Genomic DNA, 26602 nt, shown 5'->3' with positions numbered 1-26602 from the left:
CCAGTGTGTGTGTGTGTGTGTGAGTGTGTGTGTGTGTGTGTCACAAGAGCTTGGGGCAGGAATAGGGCTGTATGACACAGTGGGGGAGGAGCAGGAACCTGGGTCCTGTGTCTGTGCCACAGGTGAGGCAGCTCAGGCCAGCTCAGGCCTCCCATCGGCCGTAAGTCCCAGTCCAATCAAGGAGTCCCTCAGATGCTGCCTGGTCTTTCTTGGCACTTCCAGAACCAAATCTGAATTTGCATAGCCCGCCCCCACCTCTCTGTGCTGGGTCTCCACAAGCAACTGCTGGGCACATCTCTGCCCTTCGACTTGTCATCTTTGCTCCCAAAGCATGGAAATCCTTTATTAAGAGTGTGCAACAGCATTTGGGCCCATCCCCGGGGCCCTGCCCAGTCTTGTGGGAACTGGCTGCCAAGTCCACACCAGGGCTGAGCCCTTGAAGCAAGAGGGGCCGGTTCTCCCGAGGGCCACCACTCACAGAAAGAACTAAATCAACCAGAGGGTCAAAGGAAGCATCTCTGCTTTGTGTATGTGCCAACAATGGCAGACGGTTCTAGTGTTTCTGTTTTCCCTGACTTGCACAAATAATCATAATAGCTGCCATGTATGGAACGCATGCTACATGCCCGGACGTCCTCCACATCATCTCATTTAATCTGCACCATAGCCCTAGGAGGGAGGAGGGACTATGATCCCCATTTGCAGATAAGAAAGCTGAGGCCCCCAAGAGTAAGTGTCTTGCCTCCAGAGGTGGAAACTGAACTCTGGTCTGAATAATGCCAAATTCCATGCTTTTCAAAGCTCTGCATCCCTACCCCCGTGCCACCCACCCCCGGCCCCATAAGTGCTCTCCTGGCAACAAAAAGCCCGAAAGACACTATTTCCTCAAGTAAAATGGCCTTAACGCTCTGGCCAAACCCAGAACTTCCACTGACTTGGGGAGCTCAATGATCAGGAGTCTTTTCTGCTCAAGCACAGGAACCCCTGCATATCCTCCAGGAATTTCGTTTCCTTTTTCTTTTTTTTGAGACAGAGTCTTGCTCTGTCGCCCAGGCTGGAGTGCAATGGTGTGATCTCGGCTCACTGTAACCTCCGCCTCCTGGACTCAAGCAATTCTCCTGCCTCAGCCTCCCAAGTAGCTGGGACTACAGGCACACGCCACCACGCCCGGCTAATTTTTGTATTTTTAGTAGAGACAGGGTTTCACCATGTTGCCCAGGCTGGTCTCGAACTCCTGACCTCAGGTGATCCACCCGCCTCGGCCTCCCAAAGTGCTGGGATTATAGGCGTGAGCCACCGCGCCCAGCCAATCCTCCAGGAATTTCCATGTGGCATTTGGGGATAAAAGTGGTCCTGAGAGATGAGAGAACTCACATCCAGGGAGGTGAAAATGTGGACGGGCCAAGAGCGCCCAGGGAATGAGCACAGCTGGGCCGGGAAGACCCTGTTTGGCACAGTGCGCCACATGGGCCGAGTCACAAGATCAGGGACTCTTTTCATCTGTAAAGACTGCAATCAAACCACTTCCACCTAATTTCCTAGCTCTACCAGCTTTTCTGAGTCACCAGATCACAAACTTCACTGCTACAAAGAATTGTCCTATTGTGTCAGGTTCTCCTAAGAGGCTGACTACTTAAGAAGCATGTGGAATGTGGAATGTCAAAGCTGGAAGGGATTCAGAGGCCAGCAACCTGAACATAATCCCACAGATGAGGAGACTGAGGTCTAGAGAGGTCACCAGTCTTATCTGATACCCTATAGACTTTGAACATGGAGCCAAATACATAGGTGAGGTTTTTGATGCTCATGTCTCCCAAGGGAAAAGATGCATCCACACAGATCACAGTTGGAGTGAAACTCTTTCACTGGGAATTCTCTCTCCCAAATGCAGTATCTAAGGTGTCAGTTTCTCCCAGTAGGTACTAACCTTACCTGGCCATAATGAAGCCCACTCGTTGCCTTGGCATCTCTGTCCTCAAAGCTGGAGCCGCTCCAGCCACTAAGTACCTTCCTGCCTCAGATGACCAACCCTTTTCCCTGCACCCCCCACAAAAAAACATGAAAGTGTAAATACAGGTAATGGAAATGTGACAAGGGACCCACATATTGAAAGGGTGCCCCTGAGGCTTTTATAGGGTAGGTGGATAATGCCTTAGAGTCAGGAAGACCAAGAAGGGTGGGAGCCCGGGAACTTTGCTGTGCTGTGAATAAATCCACAAATGATCAGATCTAAATACACATATTCACGCACACACATGCAAGCACTATCTGTCTGGCACTGATGATTGTCTGATCTTGTGCCTTAATCAGGCTACACTAGCTAAGCTCCCAGCCTTGCCCGGTAAGATTTTTTTTTTTTTTTTTGAGACGGAGTTTCACTCTTGTTGCCCAGGCTGGAGTGCAATGGCATGATCTCGGCTCACTGCAACCTCCACCTCCTGGGCTCAAGCAATTCTCCTGCCTCAGCCTCCCAAGTAGTTGGGATTACAGGCATGTGCCACCACGCCCAGCTAATTTTGTATCTTTAGTAGAGACAGGGTTTCTCCATGTTGGTCAGGCTAGTCTCAAACTCCCGACCTCAGGTGATCCGCCTGCCGCAGCCTCCCAAAGTGTTGGGATTACAGGCATAAGCCACTGCGCCAGGCCAAGATTTTTAAATTTAAAAAATTTAAATGCTCACCCTCCCAGTTTTCATCAAGAGAATCATAAAAAACATTTAAATTCATTGATGATCAATCTCTCTCCTCAAAAGAATAAACCCGGGGTCTAGGCTGCCTACAAGTCTTCCCTTAATGCCACCAAGAGCAACTCACCATCCTCATTTCTTATTCTCTGTGGTTCTCAGTGTTGGTTACACATTAGAATCTCCAGGGGAGCTTTTCCAATTCCGAATGCCCAGATTGCATCTGGACCCATTAATTAAACCAGAATTTCTGGGGGTGGGATCCAGGCGGCAGTATTTTCAAATCTCCCCAAGTGGTTCCAATGTGCAGCCAAGGGTGAGACTCACAGCATAAGTTACAGACAAATAATGCTGATGACACCATACAGTGAAGGTGGAGAATCACGAATGAGAAAGTCATGGGGAGTCCCCTGCACACAGAGACCCAAGGAAACAGAGGGGGCAAGACTGTGGTGTTCATTTCCTCCCCATCCAGCAACTCTTGACCGAGCTGCCGAAAGAAATAAGGGGTGGATGGAAGTAGCAAGAACATCCTGGCAAAGATGTGAGGGTGACTGCATGCTTTTGCCCTGGCTAATTATTGCATCTTCTTGCTTGGGACTCAAGCACCTTCTTAGCCTTCATTCAACCACACGAACTGTGGGCTTGAAAGGGGGAAAGACAATGAGAGAAGGAAACAGGCAGCTCAGTGAGATGGAAATGCAAGCCCTTTGTACGGGGATGCTGGATGCAGTTGTTAATTTCTTAATTCTCATCACAATTCGGTTCACAGGAGACTCCTGGAATGTCTTTATCTATCACAGATGGTTTGGGAAAATGATAAATTAATATTGTTATCAATGGGGGCAGGGCTGAAATGGTTAAATAGCAACGTCGTCTTTGGTCGTCTTTGACCGCTCTAAAGAGAAAGAGCCCCCAAAGTCCATAAAGAAGACAAATGGTAAACAAAACCTCCTGTCTTTTGACAGACTCCAAGACGAGTATCATTCACAAACCATTCGGCAGAGAAAAGGGAGAAATTTATCTCATCTGACTTTGTATAGGACAACAGCTTGCACCACAACGAGGCCGTCCCAGTGCTGTGAAATCGCACTGAATAGCTGGAGAGTGCAGCCGCCTGTTCCCTGGGTATGTTTATTACAGTCCTTTGTATGCACCAACCCTGCCAGCTCTGGTTTGCTTCTAAACCAGGGGAGGCGAGAAAGAACCCAACAAATTTGTTGCTACGAAACTTCCCAAATGGAGCAACTACATAGTAACGTTTGGAATCTGATGCCTTTACTCCAGGCTGTTCTTGTCTGGGTCCACCCCTGCTCTACACTGGACAAGGTCCAGAGTCAGCCAATCACCAGCAGTATATGGGTGGCCTCGGCCCCCTGCCCAGGCCCTGAGAAGTCTGGGGTAAAGAGGCCCCAAAGGCCGTTCCCAAGCCAATTTGGGAGTCAAGAACCCCTGCCCTTTGTCCCTGTTCCCCTGTGAAATTCATCTGAAACAAGGCAAAGAAGTGCATCTGAAAGCCTATGATAGGGCTCCCAGAAGTCAATCTCAAAAGATGGGGCCTAACCGGCCAAGCACTGTGGCTCACACCTGTAATCCCAGCAATTTGGGAGGCCGAGGTGGACAGATCACCTGAAGTCAGGAGTTCGAGACCAGCCTGGCCAACATGGTGAAACCCCGTATCTACTAAAAATACAAAAATTAGCTAGTTGTGGTGGCAGGCACCTATAATCCCAGCTACTCTGGAGGCTGAGGCAGGAGAATCGCTTGAACCCGGGAGGCAGAGGTTGCAGTGAGCCGAGATTGCGCCACAGCACTCCAGCCTGGACAACAGAGCGAGACTCCATCTCAAAAAAAAAAAAAAAAAAAAAAAAGCCGGAGCCTGGGGTCAGCACCACATCTACAAAATTTCAGAAGGCTCTGAGAGCAAACTGTCAAAGATCAAATACTGGGGAAAAAGTGCTTCCATGCGAGGAACCATTTCCTTGAACCATCTGGCCCTGGGAATACAAGGCAGGAGGCGCTGGTGGTGGTGGTGGTGGTGGTGGTGGTGGAAGGGGGTTGACCGGGAGACCCCCTTGTGAAGATCTCAAGGGTACACATCCCACCGGCATCTGAACTTCTCCTAAGAATGGTTCCCACCAAGATCTCAGGGTCTCTTTTTGGTGGGAAGTGTCCCATATCCCATAAGAGCATGACACCAGGAAAGGAAAGAGCTGAGGGGAAAGATCTGGACTTCCCAGAGATGTCTTTCCTCACCAATCAGATGGCTGGACTTCTTGGGTCAAATTTTTGCTCACCAATCAGAGAGTAGATATTTTCTTGCCAATCACGAAGCAGAGATCTCTGGGCAATGCTTTTTCAGAAAGCGGAAACCTCAAAGCACTGTCTTTCCTCACCAATCAGGTGGCAAATTTTTTTAAGTGTAGTCTTCTGTCACCAATCAGGTGACAAGTTCCTTGAAGCACTGTCTTTCTTCACCAATCTGATGGCAGTTTCCTTGAAACACTGTCATTCCTCCCCAGTCAAGAGGCACTAAGAGTCCCACCCTTTCCTGCCACATTTCCTCAGTAGAATTTGCCTGTGTCTTTCTGAGCAGAATCCATCCTCAGGTTTTCCCGTCCTGTGAGTTATTCTCCCAGGGTTCCCACCAAGGCCGAGGCAGCTGCTCTCCAGGGCTGGGAAGGAAAACACAGCCATCTAGGCTGGCCACAGTGTTGTAACTCATAAAACAAGAACACATCCTCATTTATTTGCATCTGACCCTCCTAGAAACCAGTAAAGGAAGGTGGGCAATATCATGCCATTCAGCCAGAGTGGCAGAGCCCTGGAGAATGGCCTGCGGGTTCCCAGGACCCTGTGGCTTCCTGACATCTCTCAGTCTGAGTGGTGAGAGGCTGCAAATGGCTCTTGTCCCTGCCCACAGCAACAGGGGGTAGGTGGAGGTGACTAGGGCCCTGCCCCTTCTTGCCTCTCTGGGAAACATACATTTCTAATCAGGTAGCAGAAACTGGCATGACAGGAAGTGACCAGTGCCCTTTCTCACCCAGACCTTCTCACTCTCAGGCACAGGACTGCCCACCTGAGTGGCCACTGTTGGGTAAAATTTCTTGGCTGAACTCCTAAGAAATCTATGTGTAAGCCAGCTGTTTACAAGACCCCTGGCCTCAATTTCTTCTGTAAAAGAGAGACAACAAACACTCTGGGCACAGGCAAAGGAGCTGGATACCTTCCAACTATGTTCTCTGAAAGCCCAAAGCCATCTCTCTCGGGGCTTGTCCTGGTCACACCTTTCTGGCATTGCAGATGTTTCTTGGGTCCCTTTGCCTGGGCCACCTTCCCATTCATTCTCTGCTCAGTCTTCTGGGGGATTCTCACCTGAAATCGTGATTTTTTTTAAAATGTGGAAACAGCACAGCTACCTTTCTGCTCATGTTTCTCTTGGCAACCACCAGAGGCAGCCGTAAGTTCGCAGACACAAAGGGACATCTTGCTTGACCTAGGGAGCCATTCTATTTATGCCTATGCATTTGGAATCAAAGGGATTTCTCCTGGAGGAGACAGATTGGGAACCTGTTTATTTTATTTTGAGAAAAGTGTTCCACATAAGCAGGGCTGGGTTGGATTCATGGGCTCCGTGCTCAGAAGGGCACCAGCTTGGTTGAAACTCTGCTGTCCTTGTTTCAAAATTCTTAATAGCTTTGGAATAAGAAGCCCCCTACTTTGTTACTTTCTTTTTTTTTTTCCCGAGATGTTCTTTCTTTCTTTTTTTTTTTCGAGACAGAGTTTTGCTGTGTCACCCAGGCTGGAGTGCGGTGGCGCAATCTTGGCTCACTGCAACCTCCGCCTCCCGGGCTTAAGCTATTCTCCTGCCTCAGCCTCCTAAGTAGCTGGGATTACAGGCGCGAGCCATCACACCTGGTTAATCTTTGTATTTTTAGTGGAGATGGGGTTTCACCACGTGAGGCAGGCTGGTCTTGAAGTCCTGACCTAGGGTGATCCGCCCGTCTTGGCCTCCCAAAGTGCTGGAAGCCCCCTATTTTCATTTTGTGCTGGGCCCTGCAAATTATGTAGTCAGTCCTGCACACAAGTGCCCAACATCTGGTGGACTTCCTGTTAAGAAGATGATACTTTTGCTTCATCCACACGCTGAGCAGTGGCCACAGAAGGGTTTCTCTCCGGCAGCACACCACCTGGGCCTGTCTGCCGTGGCTTGGGACCCTGGTGTGTCAGGGTCTACACAAGTCCAGGTCAGGACCCCACCCATGCCGAGGTGTTGCCCATGAGCCCTCAGAGGTAAATATCTTCTTGGGAAGCCATGTTCATGGCAGGCCCCGGCCTTAGGCCACAAGTTTTGCAGCAGGAAAGCCCTGGTTCCTGGAATTCCCAAAAGATTTTGTGGGGTGGGGGGGCCCCACTTCTCACCCTCCAGCATCACTGAATTCCCTGGCATTTCATCAACTTCTCTGAATCATCTGACCATTGCTTCATTTTTGTTGGTACGAGAAAAACAAACAGCAGAAAGTTAAAACATTAGTGCTTGCTTCAGTGGACGAAAATAGTCTCCCGTCTCCTTTTAATTTTTTTTTTGTCCTGAGAAGTAAAGCTATTTGCAGATGGATTAAACGTTCCTTCTGAGACCCTGCCCCTGAAACTGCCGACCTCGCTGTGACTGTACGTGTGTGTGTGTGTGTGTGTGTGTGTGTGTGTGTTTCGGGGGGGAGTGAGGGGCGGTGCGCACACATCCAAAGAAGTGCGTCTGCGTGCATTTGGTGAAAGAGAGTCCTTTGTCCCAACAGTAAGCCTGGCGAACATGACTCGCAGCCCTCTGGTATGCAGCACACCTGTGCAGAGAAGCCCAGGAGGGGGAGGGGAGGGAGAGGTGTTGGCGGCCGCAGCCCTGCACCCTTGTAGGGGATCACACCTTCTCCTTTCTTCTCCTTTGAGCCATGTCTCCATCACCCCTTTGTTTTGGCTTACACCTCCAAATACCAGGGAGGCCTGTGTGTGTGTGTGTGTGTGTGTGTGTGTGTGTGTGTGTGTGTGTGTATCTGTGTGTGTCACAGAGAGAGAGAGAAAGAGAGAGAGATGACCTCAGTCAATGCCAATTTGTACACAGACTGGAAGAAAATAGAAAAGGAAGCGAGGAGGGAGCGGGAGGACTGATGTTCCCAGGGTCTCCCCAGCCCCCCATCCTGCCACGTGTAGCCCACCTTTGCAGGCCTTCCGGTGGGTGATGGGCTTGCCCATGTCGCGGTAGTAGCCCTCCTTGCAGTAGTGGCAGTGGCGGCCGGCGGTGTTGTGGCGACAGTTGAGGCAGACACCTCCGCTCTTGCGCCCCGAAAGCTTGTAGAGCTCCATGTTGAAGCGGCAGCGCCGGGCATGCAGGTTGCAGTTACAGGCTGCAGGGGGAGACAGAGAGGTGTCAGCCTCAGGGGCATGGGGAGGACAGGCACCCATAAGCGTCAAAAGAAACCCCTCCTCCTCAACTCCTCCCTTCTCCACTAGCAGAGCCAGGCAGGCAGACTTGTGCTCCAGGAGCTCCTCCTCGGCTCCTCCTGTTTGTACCCGTAAGCATTTATTGGGCACGTAACAGTACCATGGCTGAGGTTCTCCCAAAATTCTTATGTTGAAGCCGTGACCCCCAGTACCTCAGAATGTGACCGTATTTGGAGACAGAGTCTTAAAACAAGGCCCTCAGAGTGGGCCCTATGCCAGTATGACTGTGTCGTTGTGAGAAGAGGAGATGAGGACACATAGAGAGACACAGGGACGCATGTGCACGGAGAAGAGATCCCGTGAGGACGTTGCCAGAGGGCGGCCATCTGCAAGCCACGCAGAAGGGCCTCCAGAGCAACCAACCCTGCCAACGCCTTGATCTTGGACTTCCAGGCTGCAGAACTGTGAGAAGTAAACGTCTAGCGTCTCAGCCCCTAGTCCGTCGCACTTTGTCGTAGCAGCTGAGCAAACTACTGAGGCCCCTGCTGCCAGCCCAGCCTCCCCTTCTCCCCCTCCTCCTCGTCCACCGAGGACTCTGGGGCCTGCACACCATCGTTCTTCCCACCTCAACCTGTCCAGCTTCCAGAGGCTGCCCAGCCCTGCTCTGGGGAGAGGACCCCCACATCGTCCGCTATGGCTCTGCTCCACCTGTTCCCTCCCCATGAGCATTGCTCAGGATTCAGCTCTCTTTCCCTGCTCACCCCCACACCCTCTCCATCTGTCTCCTTCACCACTCATCATCTCTGTGCTCCCAACTCCCAAATCAGTATTTCCAGCTTCAGGTCTGGGGTCTCCACTTGAACCCAGAGTCACCTGCCTGACGTCATTCACTCCTTACCATCCTGCCCTCAGGTTCCCTGTGGCTTGAGCTGAGCCCCGCAGGCTCGCCTCAGCATGATCAGCAGAAGCAGGATTTCTTTTTGTTTGTTTGTTGTTTCTGAGACGGGAGTCTTTCTCTGTCACCCAGGCTGGAGTGCAGTGGCCTGATCTCGGCTCACTGCAACCTCCGCCTCCCGGGTTCAAGCGATTCTCCTGCCTCACCCTCCTAAGTAGCTGGGATTACAGGTGCACGCCACCACGCCAGGCTAATTTTTGTCTTTTTAGTAGAGATGGGATTTCACCATGTTGGTCAGGCTGGTCTTGAACTCCTGACCTTGTGACCCTCCCACCTCAGCCTCCCAAAGTGCTGGGATGACAGCCGTGAGCCACCGCACTCAGCCCAGAGCAGGATTTCTAAGCACCAATCTGAGGGCGCCCATCAGGATCAAGTCGAAAGCACTCAGCATGGCCTTCAGGGCTCCAAATAAGCTGGTCCTGCCTCGTCCTTCAGCCTCTCGCTCTTTATGCTCCAGTGATTCCAAACTTTGGTCTGTTTGTAGAGCCATGTGCAAGGACCCCTCACCTGCCCCTCTCAGGCTCTGGACATGCTGTTCCCTTCCTCCCAGGACACTCCTGTTTTATCTGGCTGCTTCCTTCTCATCCCCCAGGTCTTGGTTCCAGTGTTACTTCCCAGCCCCGCTCCACCCCACCAGCCTGGCGTGGGCACCCAGCACAGCCTCACACAGCTTTCCTTGTGCCACATGAGGATTGCCTGTTACCTGCCTTCTTCTTTAGGCTTCCAACCCCAGGGTTACTCCAGCACAGGTCTGGCCTCTTCTTGTTCACTCCACAACATGGTTTCATGCTCAGTGTGTTCTAAATCACATTTTATGGAATTTCTAAAGAAATATATGCTGGGTATTTTTTGTTTTGTTTTGTTTGAGGCAGGGTCTCACTCTGTTGCCCAGGCTGGAGTGCAATGGCACGGATCTAGGCTCACTGAGACCTCTGTCTCCCAGGCTCATGAGATCCTCCCACCTCAGCCTCCCAAGTAGCTGGGACCACAGACATGTGCCACCATGCCCAGTGAATTTTTTGTATTTCTACGTAGAAACAGGGTTTCACCATGTTGCCCAGGCTGGTCTCGAACTCCTGGGCTCAAGATATCTGCCTGTTTTGGTCTCCCAAAGTGCTGGGATTATAGGCGTGAGCCACCACACCCAACCTAAGAAATATATATTTAATTCATGCACTCAAAAAACAAAAGCAAGAAGAGAAAGGAACACACTCATTTCTACCAACCACAGTTGCGACAGACATCTTTCCTTTCAGGCTTTAATGAACATTTGTTCAGTTGTGGAGCTATTTAATTCTTTCCTACAAACAGATCATACTTTTATACATCTAGTTTTGTGGGGTTTTTTTTTCATAATAATGAACACTTTCTTGTGTCAAATACTGTTCTTCACGATGTTTAAAAGTTGTCCGGGCTGGGCATGGTGGCTCACACCTATAATCCCAGCACTTTGAGAGGCCAAGGTGGGCAGATTTCTTGGAGCCAGGAGTTTGAGACCAGCCTGGCTAATATGGTGAAACCCCGTCTCTACCAAAAAATACAAAAATTAGTCAGGCATGGTGGTTTGCGCCTGTAATCCCAGCAACTTGGGAGGCTGATGCAGGAGAATCTCTTGAACCTGGGAGGTGGAGGTTGCCATGAGCCACCACTGAACTCCAGCCTGAGCCACAGAGCAAGACCCTATCTCACAAAAATTAAAAACTAAAAAATAAAACTCCTCTGGCACTGTGTTGCATGGCTATGCATAGTGGGCCTATTGGAATTGGAAGTGGAGGCATTTAAAAGAAGGACCTCCTAGGGTTGGGCAGCTATAGGTCGTTTCCCACTTTTCACTATTATAAATGTTAACTACCTTTGAACATAAAGGTAACCACCTTGAACCACCTTTGAACATACATATTTGTGCTCTGCTCCAATGACTGTTGTAGCACAAATTTCTCTAGATGGAATTACTGGGTTGAATTTTAAATCTACGTTTTTATATTCTTATTTATTTATTTAATTTTTATTTATTTATTTATTTATTTGAGATGGAGTCTCATTCTGTAGCCCAGGCTGGAGTGCAGTGGCATGATCTCAGCTCACTGCAACCTCCACCTCCCAGGTTCACGCGATTCTCCCGCCTCAGCCTCCCAAGTAGGTGCTATTACAGGCGCCTGCCACCACACCCGGCTAATTTTTTGTATTTTTAGTAGAGACGGGGTTTCACTATGTTGGCCAGACTGGTCTCGAACTCCTGACCTCGTGATCCACCCACCTCGGCCTCCCAAAGTGCTATGATTTACAGATGTGAGCCACTGCGCCCAGCCCTTCTACATGTTTTTAACATTGGCTCCAAACTGCCAAACTGCCCTCAAGAAAGGCTGTACTGGCTTATACACCCACCAGCAGGATATGAGAGCTCCTATTTCACCACGTGCTTGAAAAGAATAATATGCATTTGGTATCAGCATTCTTTTTAAAAAAGCTTGGCCACTCTGTCTGAGAGAACACACACACACACACACACACGATTTTAATTTGCATGTCTTTGATTACTAGGAAGGTTGGGCATTTCCCCACGTATTGTTTTTCTATTTATATTTCTTTTTTTGTGCATTGCCTGTTCATGCCATTTGCCCAGTTTTCAAATAAGGTGGACTTTTTTCATGCTGTCTAGTGATCAGAAGGATTAAACATCGTTTGTCTTTTCTGCCATATAAGCTGTAAATATTTTTAAGTTTCTCATTCACGTTACTTTAATTTGTGATCTTTAGAAAAACATGTGCCTCTTTAATTTTTCTCTCTGATGTTACGACAAGATTCTTTAAGTGCTCTTCCTAGAGTCACTGCCAAGTCACTCACCCATTAGTCATTTCATTTACAAATAGGGGTGGACAGGGCCTTAGAGAAAGCAGTGTGGGATACAGGAGAAAAGACAGCTCCTGCCCTGAAGCCTGAAAGCAGCCAGAAGCCAAATTAGACCAGGGGATGAGTCCCAGAGCCTTGCTAAGTGTCCTCCAGCAAGTGTTCCCAGGGCTGAGTTCAACCAAATGCAAAGAAAGAGGCTGCAGCTGCACCTTGCCCTCCCGCGGACGACTGTCACGCCCATGCACACTCACTGTCTTTGGACTCACTCTGCCAGACAAGGGTGACAGGGGCCTGCTCAGAGAAGTGAAATGACCAACCAGCCCAGGACCACAGAGCCAGTAAATGGGGGGCCCAGGACGGACACCCTGCCCTTCTGGCTCCTGGTCCACTGGCTCAGAGGAAAAGACCCCTATCACTGGAAGTAACAGCTGGCCTAGACTACAGTCAGAATCTACATCTTTCTTACAAGCACAGAAATCACAGGACCTGGAACACCTGCCTGGGGACAGGGATCTGGAAGGATCACCCAGGCCTCAGTTCTTCAGGCCTCCCTTGTACCAGGAAAGGCCTGGTTAACAGCATCATCCTGTCCTTCTTGGAGGCAAATGTCCTTCTCCTGCATTTCCCAGCGGGGCCTGCCCTAACCTCTGAGCCCCTTCTGGGAGCTCAGCCTCCACTTTTCCCACCCCAGGAGAAAGCTGGGGGCTGGTAGCTCTCTTCCATATGCACCTTACGCCAACAAAAGGTTCTTCCTAAACAACTGGTCACACAAAAGAAAACTCTGAGGCAAACATCAAAAGGCAGGGCTCCCTTCCCTCCCCTGCTTCTTGGAGCTGTCAGGAGACATCAAGTAGCAAATGCCCATGCTCAGACTTCTGCAAAGTATTTTACAGCTTGTTTTCTTTTCTCTTTGTTTTATTTTCTCTGCACAGATGGAAAAATGCATTGGGCAAAAGCAGCTCACATCTGGATCCCTCGGCTCCACACAGAGGCGTCACCCAACTCCCGGCCTGTCCCCAGCCCCTTCCTCGGAGAGACACCTTAATCCTTCCTGCCTTCCTGTTTATCTTCTGCATCTCTTGGAGGTAAAAATATTGGGTATTAGTTTCATTATCAGATTTCAAGGCAGGGAGGAAAGGGCAGCTTTGTGAGAACAGAGAGGTCAGCCCAGAGAAAAGGGGGTTGGGGGTGGCAGAGACACTCTGAGGGACCAGCAGGGGCAAGAACAGAAGCACTGCCTAGGCCATTGAGGCTCTGCCTCTTATCCAGGGGTACCCCAGACACCCACAGACACCCCAAGCTTTGTGCCCCTCTTTGGCTATCATGTGAGGATCACCAAGGATGCATCAATTGTGGCTGCATTTCAGACCCAGGACATAACGAGGGTAAGGAAGGTAGGAGGGGGAGAGGCCCCACTTTCCAACCAGAAACCCAGTAGGGAGAGAGGCCCAAGAGGTGGGTTCCCATTTTCTTCCCCCATCAAAAAGTCCTCTAAGTCCTATTTCAACACATGCCTGTGGCCACTCCTTACCTCTCAACATTCCTGCCCTTCTGCCCCTCTCCCTCTCCCACCAACCTGGAACTGCTCAACCCCTTCACACTCCCCAGGTCAGATTAATTCAGTGCATACTCACAGTGCTCTAGCTATGTTCCCAGCTCTGTGCTACAGGCTATGTGAGATACACAGATGGACAATGCACTCTCAACTATCCATGGGTTCCCCATCTAATGGAGGGAACAAACTCATGTCAGAAAATTCTCTGATCAAGTGGGACTAATCTCTCATTAACTGTGTTGGTTTGTTGAGGATAGGGACAGCGTTTGCTCTTATATCCTCCAGCCCACAGAAAGCCTTCATACATTTTTGTTGTGCAAATGAGAGACAGAAAGCAAACAAGAGAGTAGATAGATGGATGGATGAATGAATGGAAGGATGAAAAGGTGGATGGATGGATGGATGGATAGATGGGGGAGGGAGGGATGGATGGATGGATGGGGTTGATAGGTAGGTGGATGGATGGAGGGAGGGAGGGAGGGAAGGATGGATGGATGGATGGGGTTGATAGGTGGGTGGGTGGGTGGGTGGGTGGATGGATGGATGGATGGTATGAATGAAAGGATGAATGGATGGATGAAATGGATGGACAGATGCATGGATGGATGGATAGACGCATGGATGGATGGATGGATGGTATGAATGAAAGGATGAATGGATGGATGAAACGGATGGATAGATAAATGGATGGACAGATGCATGGATGGATGGATAGACGCATGGATGGATGGATGGATGGATGGATGGATGGATGGATAGGTAGGTGGGCAGGTAGACAGGCAAGCAGGTATGTACAGAGACAGTTAGATAGACAGGTAGGGCAGATAGAGGATTTACTGCCTGAACCACTCCCTGACAAGGCATAGCCTTGTGACATCTGATTGTTGCTTTCGACTGCTTTAACTCATCAACTTCACTTCTGTCTGCTCAAGTAGACTGCTGTGCTTTAGAGAGAAAAACCCACATCTAAGTCCCCTGGACTCTTCCTGGAACTCTAAGTAGTGCCTTGCACACAGAGACTGAATCTGCATCCATTGCTTTTGATGAATTTACCAAACCATAGGTGTTGGCCCGCCCCAAAAGACCCTGGCAAACTCATTCTCAATCCCATCAGGACTACCCCAGGCCCAGAAAGCATCCAGCAGACATTGGTGAGCAGTTTCCAGACCATGTCTCTCAGGGACTCTGGTCCTGGCTCCCCCAGACTTCACATGGCCCAGGGGCTTCTCACTGGAGCAGGAAGGCCATTTGGTGATGGGTCTCCTCAGAGGCTCTGGTCTGGGGCCCAGTACCCCACAGCAGCCCTCCAGCACACAGGATCACCATGTCCTCTCCCTTCCAGAGCGGTTCTTTTGAGAAGACTGACCATGTTATCTCTGTAGCATAACAGCTGAATTCTCCAAAAAAAACCCAATTCACATAGGCATCATCACACGCTGAAGGCCCCAGCCATTGGCTGCCTGCGCACTGGGACGAGCGCTGCTGTCAGATCTGTCATGATTGTTGACACATTTCCACATGTCCAGGCCACACGGGCAGGTTGGGGCATGGCAAAAACTTGCAGGTCTGGGGGCGGGTGCTGCTTCCCTCACCAGCTCCTCTGCTAGGTGAGTCCATGGCTGCTGGGTAAGGACCAGGAGACCTACTCAGCATGTGCAACTCACAAATTCCCTGAGGGAGATGGGGCAGTGGTTCTCAACCAGTGGCAATTTTGTCCCCCAGTGGACATCTGGCAATGTCTATAGACATTTTTGGTTATCACGACTGGGGAGGGAGGGGCTGTTTGCATCCAGGGGATAGAAACCAGAGAGGTTGCTAAACTTCCTACAATGCACAGGACAGTTCCCCCAAACGGAGCCTGCCAAATGTCCATAGTGCTGAGTTTGAGAATTCCTGGGTTAGGGAGATCATGACGCCCGCTGCCTCCAGGGTATGTAAATGTTTATTCCCCTTTGCCTCAGATGCTGTTCTCTAAGTGCAAACTCTGAGGCTTAGAAAGCTGCTCCAGGAGCACCGGGCGCAGTGGCTCACACCTGTAATCCCAGCACTTTGGGAGGCCGAGGCGGGTGGAACACCTGAGGTCGGGAGTTCGAAACCAGCCTGACCAGCATGGAGAAACCCCGTCTCTACTAAAAAATACAAAATTAGTGGGCATGGTGGCACATGCCTGTAATCCCAGCTACTCGGGAGGATGAGGCAGGAGAATCGCTTGAACCCGGGAGGCAAAGGTTGCGGTGAGCTGAGATCACGCCATTGCACTCCAGCCTGGGCGACAAGAGCAAAACTCTGTCTCAAAAAAAACAAAAAAGAAAAAGAAAGCTGCTCCAGGAGGTAACTGTCATTAACTCCTTCAACAAAGCTTTGACTGACGCCTTTAAAAGGGCCAGGTGCTGGTGTGACAGCAGCAGGCAAGATGGAGTCCTGTCCCAGGGTGCTTCCTGGCTCAGGGGTAGGTGGACAGCGGTTCTAGTAATTGCACTGTTTTCAATGGTGACCAGAGCTGTCAAGACTAACACTCAAGGAGGCTGTTCTTCTGGACCTCTCTGGAACAACGGGGAGAGGACAGGGCCTGAGAAGAGAGCCGGAGCACAGATGGGATATTCTGCCAGTGCTGCCCCAACTATAACGTGCATATGGTCACCTGGGGATCCTGTGCAAATGCAGGCTTTGATGGGGAGGGATGGAACTGGAACTCAATGGAAAAGAACCCAGTTGGGACATGGCCCACTGTGTGGACAGAGAGCCTTTGCAGGGAGGTAAAGGGAGGTTTGACCGCAGGGGTCTGCGATGGGGCAGTGTTCAGAGGCCTGGTTTCAAGAGAAACTTCTCCTTAAATGACTGGTTCAGAATCATAAAAATACTTGAGAGTTATTTTTAAGAGTTTGAGGTAGTCTGTATTTCCTTTACTACTTTGCTGCTCCATTTGGTATGCTATTTATTTAGAAATTGTTCAGCTCCTGTTTATAAATTTTAGGTATTCCGCCCCCAGTGTGTTTTTCTGAGCCCCCTTTTCAGCGTCTCCTGAAATGGCTAGGTTGAGCAACTCCAGCTGCCCACACACCTAACTCCCGCCCACACCCGGGGATCATTCTGAGCCAACCTCTCAAAGGGCTCCTTTTGGGAAAGGGGCCGAGGCAGGACCGGCCCAAGCATTTCTGGGACTCACAGCCCTTTTGTGTCTACAGGTGAGCTGGGCATAAGAGAAACGATCATACATGTACATACATTTATAAAACAATCCAAGCCTAGACTTAGGTTTTACTTCACTGTTAGCAAATCTGGTAGGGCATGAATTTATCGAAGCATTCAACAAATATTTACTGAGCCCCTACCTGGTGCATTCTGGGCACCATGCAAGGTGCTGGGGACATCACAGTGAGCAGGACAGTCATGGTCCCTGCCCTGACAGGGTCGGTGGAAATACCTGGGCATGCTAAGGTCTGGTTAATGCTGCTGCCGCTGTGGCCTCACCCCCAGGTCCACCACTATCCCCCAAACACAGGCTTAAGGCTCATCACTGGAGACATCAGCCGGCCAGATACAATGCAGCAGTGACCAGCCAGAGGGAGTCACGAGACTGGATGACCCCTACGGAGACCATGAGGACATCACACAGGAGTAGTTGGTTCCACTCAAGGCTCTGGGGTTTGCACTCATTGAGGGTGCCTCATTTCAACCATTTTAAAAACCACTGGCAAACATTCTCCTAGACACGGCCAGGAGAACTGGACAACTCACTTGTCTGAAAGAAAAGAGTCAACGGGCAGAGTCAGTCCACACTGGGCATGAGAGCCAAGCGAGGTAAGGATGTCCCATGGGACTTTCTGGAGTTCCAGAGACCATGTGAGGGAAGATGTGGCACTTCGAGATGCCACAAGGACACCCAAACAGGAGCCGCTTCTGCCTGACTGCCCGTTCATTGCTTCATTCAACAAACATGAATGGAGACCTTGGAAGTGCCCGGTTCCGAGTGGGAAGCAGGCCTGCCATAGGGCTGACGTTGCTGCATTTTCGTCTCTCAACAGACCACGGCCCCCTCTTCCTTCTCTTGAGCTGGGGTTTTTAATTCAAGCAGCTACCAAACCCCTCTCAAGGCCCCAACCTGTGATGATTCTCCAGCCTGGATGCACAGATTCACCAGCATTCCCTAAGACATAGGGAGCTAAGACAACCCCTGGAGTTTCTTTTTTTTTTTGAGACAGACTCTCACTCTGTCACCCAGGCTGGAGTGCAGTGGCAGGATCTCGGCTCACTGCAAGCTCTGCCTCCCAGGTTCAAGCGATTCTCCTGCCTCAGGTTCCCAAGTAGCTGGGACTGCAGGCACCCGCCATCACGCCCTGCTAATTTTTTTGGATTTTTAGTAGAGACGGGGTTTCACCATGTTGCCCAGATTGATCTTGAACTCCTGACCTTAGGTGACCTGCCCACCTAACTGCAACCTCTGCCTCCCAGGTTCAAGCAATTCTCTTGCCTCAGCTTCCCGAGTAGCTGGGATTACAGGCGTGTGCCACCACACCTGGCCCATTTTTGTATTTTTAGTAAAGACGGGGTTTCACCATGTGGGCCAGGCTGGTCTCGAAATCCTGATCTCAGGTGATCCACCCTCCTAGGCCTCCCAAAGTGCTTGGATTACAGGCATGAACCACCGCGCCTGGCCGCCCCCCGGAGTGTCACTATTACTAACCAAGATCAAACACAATGGCTACAACCTCACAAGCAAGCAAGAGGAAAGAGAGCTGGGGCCTGATGTGGGAAGCCTGGACTCTAGCTCCGGCTCCGCGACTCCCCCAGGTATGTGACCCTGGACAGCCCACTTGGCCCCTCTGAGCCCATTCTCCCATCTGAAAAATGACAACATCTGCGTCTGATGATTTCTAAGTTCTTTTCTGGCCCTGAAAGTCTAACTCATGATACCCAAACTCCTGCAGGGTAGGGGACAGATCAGCAGACTCACATCAGCATGGAGGCCTTTGGGAGCGGACCCTGGAGTTCAGAAGTGGGGTGCTCTAGGCCAGGTAATGACGCTGTGAAGAAGCCTCAGGGTGGGACAGGATCAAGCCGGTAACGGGGCTGTGGAAAGGGCACTAAGACCACCTCCAGGCAGCGGGTGGATCACAGCCGGGAACTGCCATGGCCGTGGGGTGGTGGTGGGAGGACCCTGCAGGCCTCCCCCTTGCTGAAAGTGAAGGTATGGGAGCCTTTCCACGGAAACCATCAGAGGGGCGTGGCCAACAGGACTGACGACCACCTGGGTCTTTCAGAGAATGGGTGTGCAGGATCCTCTCCAGGGGACTGGGCAGAGGAAACTATTTTGGGGGAGAAAAAAGGAGTTTACTTTTGGGCATGCGGTGGCATAGCAGGGGGATTTAGCAGAGGGCAGTGAGCAATAGTGTGTCCAGAGTTGGTTCCTGCCAGCGGGTTCCCGGTCTGGCTCACTTCAAGAATGAAGCCCTGGACCTTGGCGGTGAGTGTTACAGCTCTAAAAGGTGGCACGGACCCAAAGACTGAGCAGCAGCAAGATTTATTGTGAAGCGTGAAAGAACAAACCTTCCACACCGTGGAAAGAGACCCCAGTGGGTTGCCACTGGTGGCTGAGGGGAGGGGGGCCAGCTTTTATTCCCTTGTTTGTCCCCACCCATGTTCCGTTTCTGTCCTATCAGAGTGCCCTTTTTTCAATCCTCCCCACGATTGGCTTCTTTTAGACTCCGGCCGATTGGTGCGTTTTACGAGCGGTGATTGGTGCATTTTACAGAGTGCTGATTGGTGTGTTTTACAGAGCGCTGATTGGTGCATTTTACAGAGTGCTGATTGGTGTGTTTTACAGAGCACTGATTGGTGCATTTTACAATCCTCTTGCTAGCTACAGAGTGCTGATTGGTGCGTTTTACAATCCTCTTGTAAGACAGAACATTTTTCCAATTCCCCAGCTGACCCAGGAAGTCCAGCTGGCTTCACCTCTCCACAGGGACCCTCCATGGTCAGCCTTAGAGGCCCCTGAAGCCAAGTTCTCCCAGAGAGGAGCCCACACACCTCTCTTAAGTCTTTCAGAAACAGGCCTGCAGGGCCACTCCATTTAGTTTTTAGGGTCCAATGTGAAAACAGAATTTCTGTCCACCGTCCCTTCCCCCTCCCCCCCACCACCTGTGCTTTATCTCTGATACCAGAAATGCCGTGGAAGAGGGGTGGATCAAGGTTGTAGGAAAAATGAAAGAAAGTGGGAAGTGTTTTGGAACCTCAGTGCCCAGAGTCATAGTCGGAATGGGAAGGGAGGCTGGAGTTCCCGGCTTGCCAAAGACAGGCTTTAGATGGTTTCTGATAAAGTCCCCGGAGATAAGTGGCCTGTGTTTGTCGAGGGCTTAGGGAGCTTTAGCCAAGTCTGAACACAAAGGGGCCTTCTGTCAACAGTCCTTCAGGCCACTAATAGGGCTGAATAAACACTACAGTAACAAGTTCTTCACACCTGTGGGGCTTGGGAAAGGCCCCAGCCCCTTTGTCAAGACGTCAGACAAAAGGGCTGCTAGGAGTTGGCCTCCTACCCGGCAGCCAGACCCTCTTAGGCTTCTGGGGGAAGGGACAGGGGTGGGGGGCAGATAAGTCTTAAGTCTGGTGAGTCCTGTCTCCTTCTTCAAGCAGAAATGTCCAGGGGGGACCAACTGATGGACGTGGTCCCTGCAAACAGGCTGGCGGTAAATAGACTGGAGAGGGCATTTTGTGGGGTTTGGGATCAGGACCACGGGCAGGATTAAGGATACCGGGGTCACAGGCTCGGCTCTCCAAAAAGTACAGCCCAGGCCCTGTGGCTCTTTCTCCCGCTGTGCCGGGCACCCGGCCCCTCCCCAGTGGACAGTGGGGGCCATCCCCCAAATCTGCTTGACCTCGCCGTCATTTTTTCCACTGACTTTTTTTTTTTTCTCTGTAAACATCTTAGCCTTTTCTCTTCCCTGCCCTTTTTTGGCTGCTATGCCTCCGCCTAAGGCTTTGAAACAATCCCCTCCTAACGAACATCTCCCAGGCCCTTGCTGCAAAAGAATCACTCAAGGTTCCTGCTGCACAAACATCCTTCTCTCCGCCTGCCCGGCGGGCCGGCCCCTCTCTTGGAGGAAATGCCGAGGAGGCTTCGGTAAGCCCTGAGCAGTCATCAGTTCTTTGTCTGCTGCGTTCCTCAGACCCTCCCTCCACGTTCCAGTCCGGAGCCTCTGCCCCAGGCAGAGGGTGAGTGCTCTCTCTGCTACCTCCTTCGGGGACTTTAGCCCTGGCCCTCTATGTGCCATGCACAACTCTACACCTTCTCCACCTCCAACCAGCCCGCCACCCCAAATCCCTCTTCAGACATTCCTCTCATTTGTCACTGCCCTATTCTGGAACCTTCCATGGCTGCCCACTGTCTATGAGATGCAAACTTTCTTGCCTTTCAGGACAAAAACAGTTTCACAATGGAGGTCCAGAGACTGGAGGTCTTGCTCCTTCCTTCGTTATTTATTTATTATGTATTTTTTGAGACGGGGTTTCACTCTTGTCGCCCAGGCTGGAGTTTAGTGGTGTGATCTCAGCTCACTGCAACCTCTACCTCCCGGTTTCAAGCGATTTTCCTGCCTCAGCCTCCCAAGTAGCTGAGGATTACAGGTGCCCACCACCATGCCCAGCTAATTTTTGTATTTTTAGTAGAGACGGAGTTTCACCGTGTTGGCCAGGGTGGTCTCAAACTCCTGACCTCAAATGACTCACCCTCCTCGACCTCCCAAAGTGCTGGGATTACAGGTGTGTGCCACCACGCCTGGCTAATTTTTGCATTTTTAATAGAGACGGGCTTTCACCATGTTGGCCAGGCTGGTCTCGAACTCCTACCTCAAGTGATCCACCCTCCTCAGCCTCCCAAAGTGCTGGGATTACAGGTGCGAGCCACAGCGCCTTGCCCTGCTCCTTCCTTATAATAGGACCCTGCATGAAACCTCACCCCATCCCACCCACTCCTCTCCAAGCTCCAGATCTATCAGCAAAAGAAGGAAGGGGGACATTGTTCTAAGGACAAATCCAGGGTCTTGGGGCTGGTGCAGCCTTCCAGGGTTTCCTAGTTTAACCCTCTTGTAGAAGGAGATGAGAAAAACAAGGTCCTAAGAAGCAAAGAGATGTTGCCAGGGACCTGGCAATAGTGAATGGTGACTAACCCTTCACCAAACTAATTCAGAGCTCTTTCCAGACCCCCAGCAGCATGGTGAGGGTGACATGGTCTCAAGCAGAAAGAAGCCTGATAAAACCCTGTGGCTGCTGGAATTCATTCCTGAAGGCAGAGAATTTTCAAACTGGAAGAGATTGTCTGAGCAAAGTTCTCCCGGAAGCTTTTGTTGCCATGAAATTCTCTTTGCTCTGTGACTTGTCTACCCTGCCCAGATATCTGGTTAGCAGCTCGGGGGGTGGCGGCAGGGTGTGTGTGTGTGTGTTGGGGAGCAGGGGGTTCCTTCCAATCTCTTTTCCCTAGAGGTGGTGCATACACTCCCTGTGCTTTATGAAATGGACATATGAGGGCTGATAAGCCAGCCAAGCCTGGCTCCTGGCTCCCTGGAGTCATTTCCCATCTGTAATGGCTCCCGTCACTAAGCCAGGCACTTGCCAGGCTGGAGATTCAAGGCAGGACTCCAGGGCAGTGGGAGAGGCTGGCGCAAGGGAGGCTTAATGACTTGCAGTTGATTCTGTTCTCCTGACACCAGGCAGGAAAACATGCAATTCCCGGGATACCTTCCCCAGCCCTTTGTTCCCCCCTACCCCCATGGGCCGTATCCCTCCCTGCTTGCCCTTTATTTAATTCATCTCTTTAGTTAACTTTGACTTGGGTTGTAACCTCCAGAGACCAGCCCAGACTGCAGCCGAAACTACTGCAGGGTTCAATACTGCACACCAGACCCCTGTGTGACCAACAGATCAAGGTTCCTGCTCGTGGACAGGGACAGGGTGAAACCAGGGTCCCAATATGCACGCCAGACCCCTGTGTGCCCAACAGAAACCAGTGTCCCATTGGGCCACTCCAGGACAACACCAAAACGCCTTCTCAGTTTCCTAATTCACTCTCCGACTAAACTCGGGTTGCCAGGTTTAGCAAATAAAAATACAGAACACCCAGTTAAATTCAAATTGCACAAATCATTTTTAGTAAAAGTATGCCCCAAGACTGGCATGTCAGTGCTACCTCCAGCACACACCAGATCCCTATCCAGCTTGGGCTGTGCCTAAGATGTATGATTTCACGCAAAGGTTTTTTTTTAATCAACGGCCACTCTAATTTCCTCAGTCTCCACAACTCCCAGAAGAGGTTAAAAGGGCCCCTCAACTCAACAGGTCCAGGAGAGAAGAGTCCTGTTTGGGTTTTTCTTAACTCAAAGTATTGTCTGATTCTTCAGTTCCTATTTGCTTAGCGCCAGCTTGTTGTTCCCTTATTTCCCTCTATCTGCTAAACAAGAACAGATATCCTGTGCCCAGGAGCACGTGGAGATTCGTGACAAGGGAAAAGACCCTGCCCAAAACTGGAAAGCATTCCAGTTGCAGGGCACTGTCTGCAGGGCCGTCAATGCCAAGCAGACAGACCACGCCCCTCTGCCCCTACCCAGCCTCTCAAGAGGCCCTGTCACTAGTTAGCATGCCCCCACTTCACATGCAAAGATCCCCATGTGGAACCAATCACACTCCAGTTCCAGGAGACACAAGGGGGAGGAAGGCAAGTATGGTCATAGTAGCCCCAAATCTGTACCCAAACAAAGCCATTTTCATTGTGATATGCTTTGTGGTGAAAATGATCAAAATCTAAACCCCAATTCTGAATCCAGTTATTTTAATCAAACCACTAGGTACAATTCATTTAGAGCTCAGTAAAGTGTCTATGAGATTATAATGAAAGATTTTAGGTGGCCTACCATCAAACAGAGGTAAGACAGGGGATGGCAGATTCCAGCTGGCCAAAGGAGCTAGAATGGGCCACCCCTGGGAGAGAGTGACTTTGCCATGCCTGGAGACATTCAAGTAGAAAAATATGGTACAAGAGACTCCGGCTCTGGGGAGGAGGTGGAATAGACTGATGGAGACCCTTCCAACTCAGAGAGCCTTAGAAGATACATTTCCTGCCTCTGGGATGTCAGATCCTTACAGGTTTGAGGCTAGCATTGGCCTTGCTAATATTCTTTTTTGAGATGGAGTCTCTCTCTGTCTCCCAGGCTGGAGTGCAGTGGCTCGATCTCAGCTCACTGCAAGCTCCGCCCACAGGTTCATGCCATTCTCCTACCTCAGCCTCCCTAGTAGCTGGGACTACAGGCTCCTGCCACTATGCCCGGCTAATTTATTTATTTATTTATTTTGTATTTTTAGTAGAGACGGGGTTTCACCGTATTAGCCAGGATGGTCTCGATCTCCTGACCTCGTGATCTGCCCGCCTCGGCCTCCCAAATGGCCTTGCTAATATTCTTACACATGAGCTAGTGGAAGGGATTTCCAGTCTGCAAATGACCCTGAGTCCTTGCGGGGAGGGACCGTGCACGTGGAAAGGAGAAGGACAGCAGAGCTTCCCTGTGGGCAAATGCAGAAAGAATCCAAATGGTCCTTCCTTCTGGAATGATGTCTTGAGTTATCTGGTACAGCTAGGGAAAACAGCCTGGGGACAACGACAAGCTCTTCCTCGTGGAGAGATGGTGGCTCCACAGCTGAACATCCTCTGAACAGGCCTTTGGGGGTTCAAAAGCTTTAGGGCAGACTGATCTTCCACAGAGAGGTACCAAGGCAGCTGTCTATGGCCAGCATCTCCACACCGATGCCGGGGTATTACCCAGAAGCACCAGCTACTGAGTATTTTGGACATCTCCTCCACATATGGGGACAATAGGCGACCCCAGTGCCTTGCTGGCTCTGAAACTCCCAGGCAAGAATCCAACAAGGGACTGACCAGGAAAGGAGAGTCCTGCGGTGAGTTAGCCCCTCACTTTCCTCCTCCAAATTGTTTTGAGAGCCAATAGCACGGGCCAAATCCCTAGCTCACTAGCAATCAGAGACATTGTCCCGCCTCGCTCTGTCTCAGCACCCAGAGGGCATGGCTGCCAGGAGCCCCAGGGTGTGTCTAAAGACCCATAGGTTCCCTCCAGCCCTGCTAACCAGCAGAAGGCAAGGGGAGGTAAGAGTGCATTGGCTGTTTGTTTCAGGACTGAGGACCAAAGTATGCATAAACAAGGTGGTCCCCTCCTTGAGGCCTCACCCCCAAATTGGGCAGGAAGTCTGCGCCCAGAAGGAGTGAGGGGCTTCTGGGAGCTCTAAGAAAGAAAATGCAGAGAACAATGAGATGAACACAGGGCAAGAGGTGGGAGCTGAGGGCAGCCTTCAAAGCTGGGGCAGTTCACACCTGCCACTTCCACTCAGCCACCGTAACAGTGACACATGACTCACCTGGAGCAGTCTCTGTGCACCAAGCATCCCTGGGTCATTATGCTTCAAACCTCCTCATGAGCCCTGGATCCTAGTGTCCCCTCCCTGTACCTTACTCAGCTGTTTGCCTCCTCTCTCTGTCCATACATGCCTGCACCACTGCTGAAGGTACGGCAGGAAGAGAACTGAGGGATGTGCTTGAAAGGGCACGAGGGCCTCGCAGGGGTCTCCCAAACCCTAGACAGCTCAAGCTGCCCAACTTGTGACTTCAGAAGCAGTCTCCTTATCTTCTTCCAGCCCACAGAGGCTTGGATGGAAAATGAATACAAACACACCTGTTCTTCTAAACACCCACACTTTTTTTTTTTTTTTTGAGATGGAGTCTTGCTCTGTCACCCAGGCTGGAGTGCAGTGGCCAATCTCAGCTCACTGCAACCTCTGCCTCCTGGGTTCAAGTGATTCTTCTGGCTCAGCCTCCCAAGTAGCTGGGACTACAGGTGCCTGCCACCACGCCTGGCTAATTTTTTGTATTTTTAGTAGAGACAGGGTTTCGCCATGTTGGCCAGGCTGGTCTCGAACTCCTGGCCTCAGGTGATCCGCCCACCTCGGCCTCCCAAATTGCTGGGATTACAGGTGTGAGCCACCGTGCCTGGCCAACACCCCACACTTTACAACTTTACTTTCATCTAATTAAAGGAAGCCAGAAAATAATGTCGAGGCCCTGGCTGGGCTCACACAGCTCACAGGAGTGACAGGGACTGGACGCCTGGCCCACTCTGCTCAGAAGCCTGGCCCTTTCTTCTCCCCCAGCTGCAAAAGGGGTGGTAGGGGGTTAGCCCTCCCCTGACCTCCACCGTGTGACTCAGTTGGTTTTGTGACCAGAATAGATCTATTTAAGATACACACTGGGCCCGGTGGCGTTGTTTTATGACATTAGTTTCCCTCAGGTAGCCTTTGAAAATGTTTTTTCTTACCCTAAAATTAGGGGGCTTGGGAACCAGACAGGTTCCTAGTACAAGTCGGGGTTGGAGGGAACCCACATGTGAACGCCCCACATTTCTTGGCCCTGGTGCTCCTGGCTGCTGTGGATGTGGCTAATTCCCCAGGCGTCCTCTGTAATTCCACAGTAATGTGGATTTAATTGTCCCCAAAGCAGGCCATTCTTCCTTTATTGTGCAGTAAATTTCCCTCCGGAGTTCGGATTTCATGCGCCTGCCTCAGCTGGGGAGCCGGCCAGCCTCGGGGGGTGGCGCACTGTCCTCACCACCGGCCCCCCCGCTCCACCTTCTGGCCCTCCCTGGACCTGGAGCTGGAGACAGCTGTGGGGCACAGACCACAGACTGGTGTGTCTGCCTCCTCAAGTGTGCCTTTCCAGGGGGTCCTGGGGTCCCTCCCACCCTCGAGGAGGCAGGGACACTGGTCTGTGGTTCTGTCTGGAAAGCAAATTAACTTGACAAATGCAAACAGGCTGAAACAGCGGGATTCATTAGGCAGGAGGTGGACCGCATTTCCTCCATGTGCTCGCTTGTTTCGTCAGCAAACCCCACTGAGGCTGGGAGGCAAGGGAGCGAGGTGCTAAGAGGGGGCCTGTTCCAGCCTTCCATCCACCTGTGCGGCCTGCGCCAGTCACCCGATCTCTCCTTGTCCACTTTGCTATTCAGTGAAAGAAGAGTAATTACAAGCACCCTCTTATCAGATGAGATAAGGCCCATAAAACGCTTAGCCCAGG

General features: G+C 51.0%; 1 protein-coding gene across 4 annotated transcripts in view; it reads right to left on the bottom strand.

Moving 5' to 3' along the window:
- Nucleotides 1-26602, bottom strand: part of NTN1 (netrin 1) — a 244213-nt gene that overhangs the window by 73774 nt on the left and 143837 nt on the right. For all 4 annotated transcript variants that reach the window (XM_054535429.2, XM_054535428.2, XM_054535430.2 and 1 more), the window contains exon 3: nucleotides 7894-8082. In XM_054535429.2, the coding sequence (XP_054391404.1) occupies nucleotides 7894-8082 (189 nt within the window). The remainder of the gene's footprint in view (nucleotides 1-7893; nucleotides 8083-26602) is intronic.

The sequence above is a fragment of the Pongo abelii genome, chromosome 19, assembly GCF_028885655.2.
Source record: "Pongo abelii isolate AG06213 chromosome 19, NHGRI_mPonAbe1-v2.0_pri, whole genome shotgun sequence".
NCBI classification, from domain to species: domain Eukaryota; kingdom Metazoa; phylum Chordata; class Mammalia; order Primates; family Hominidae; genus Pongo; species Pongo abelii.
This window is presented reverse-complemented; position numbering and strand designations above follow the sequence as displayed.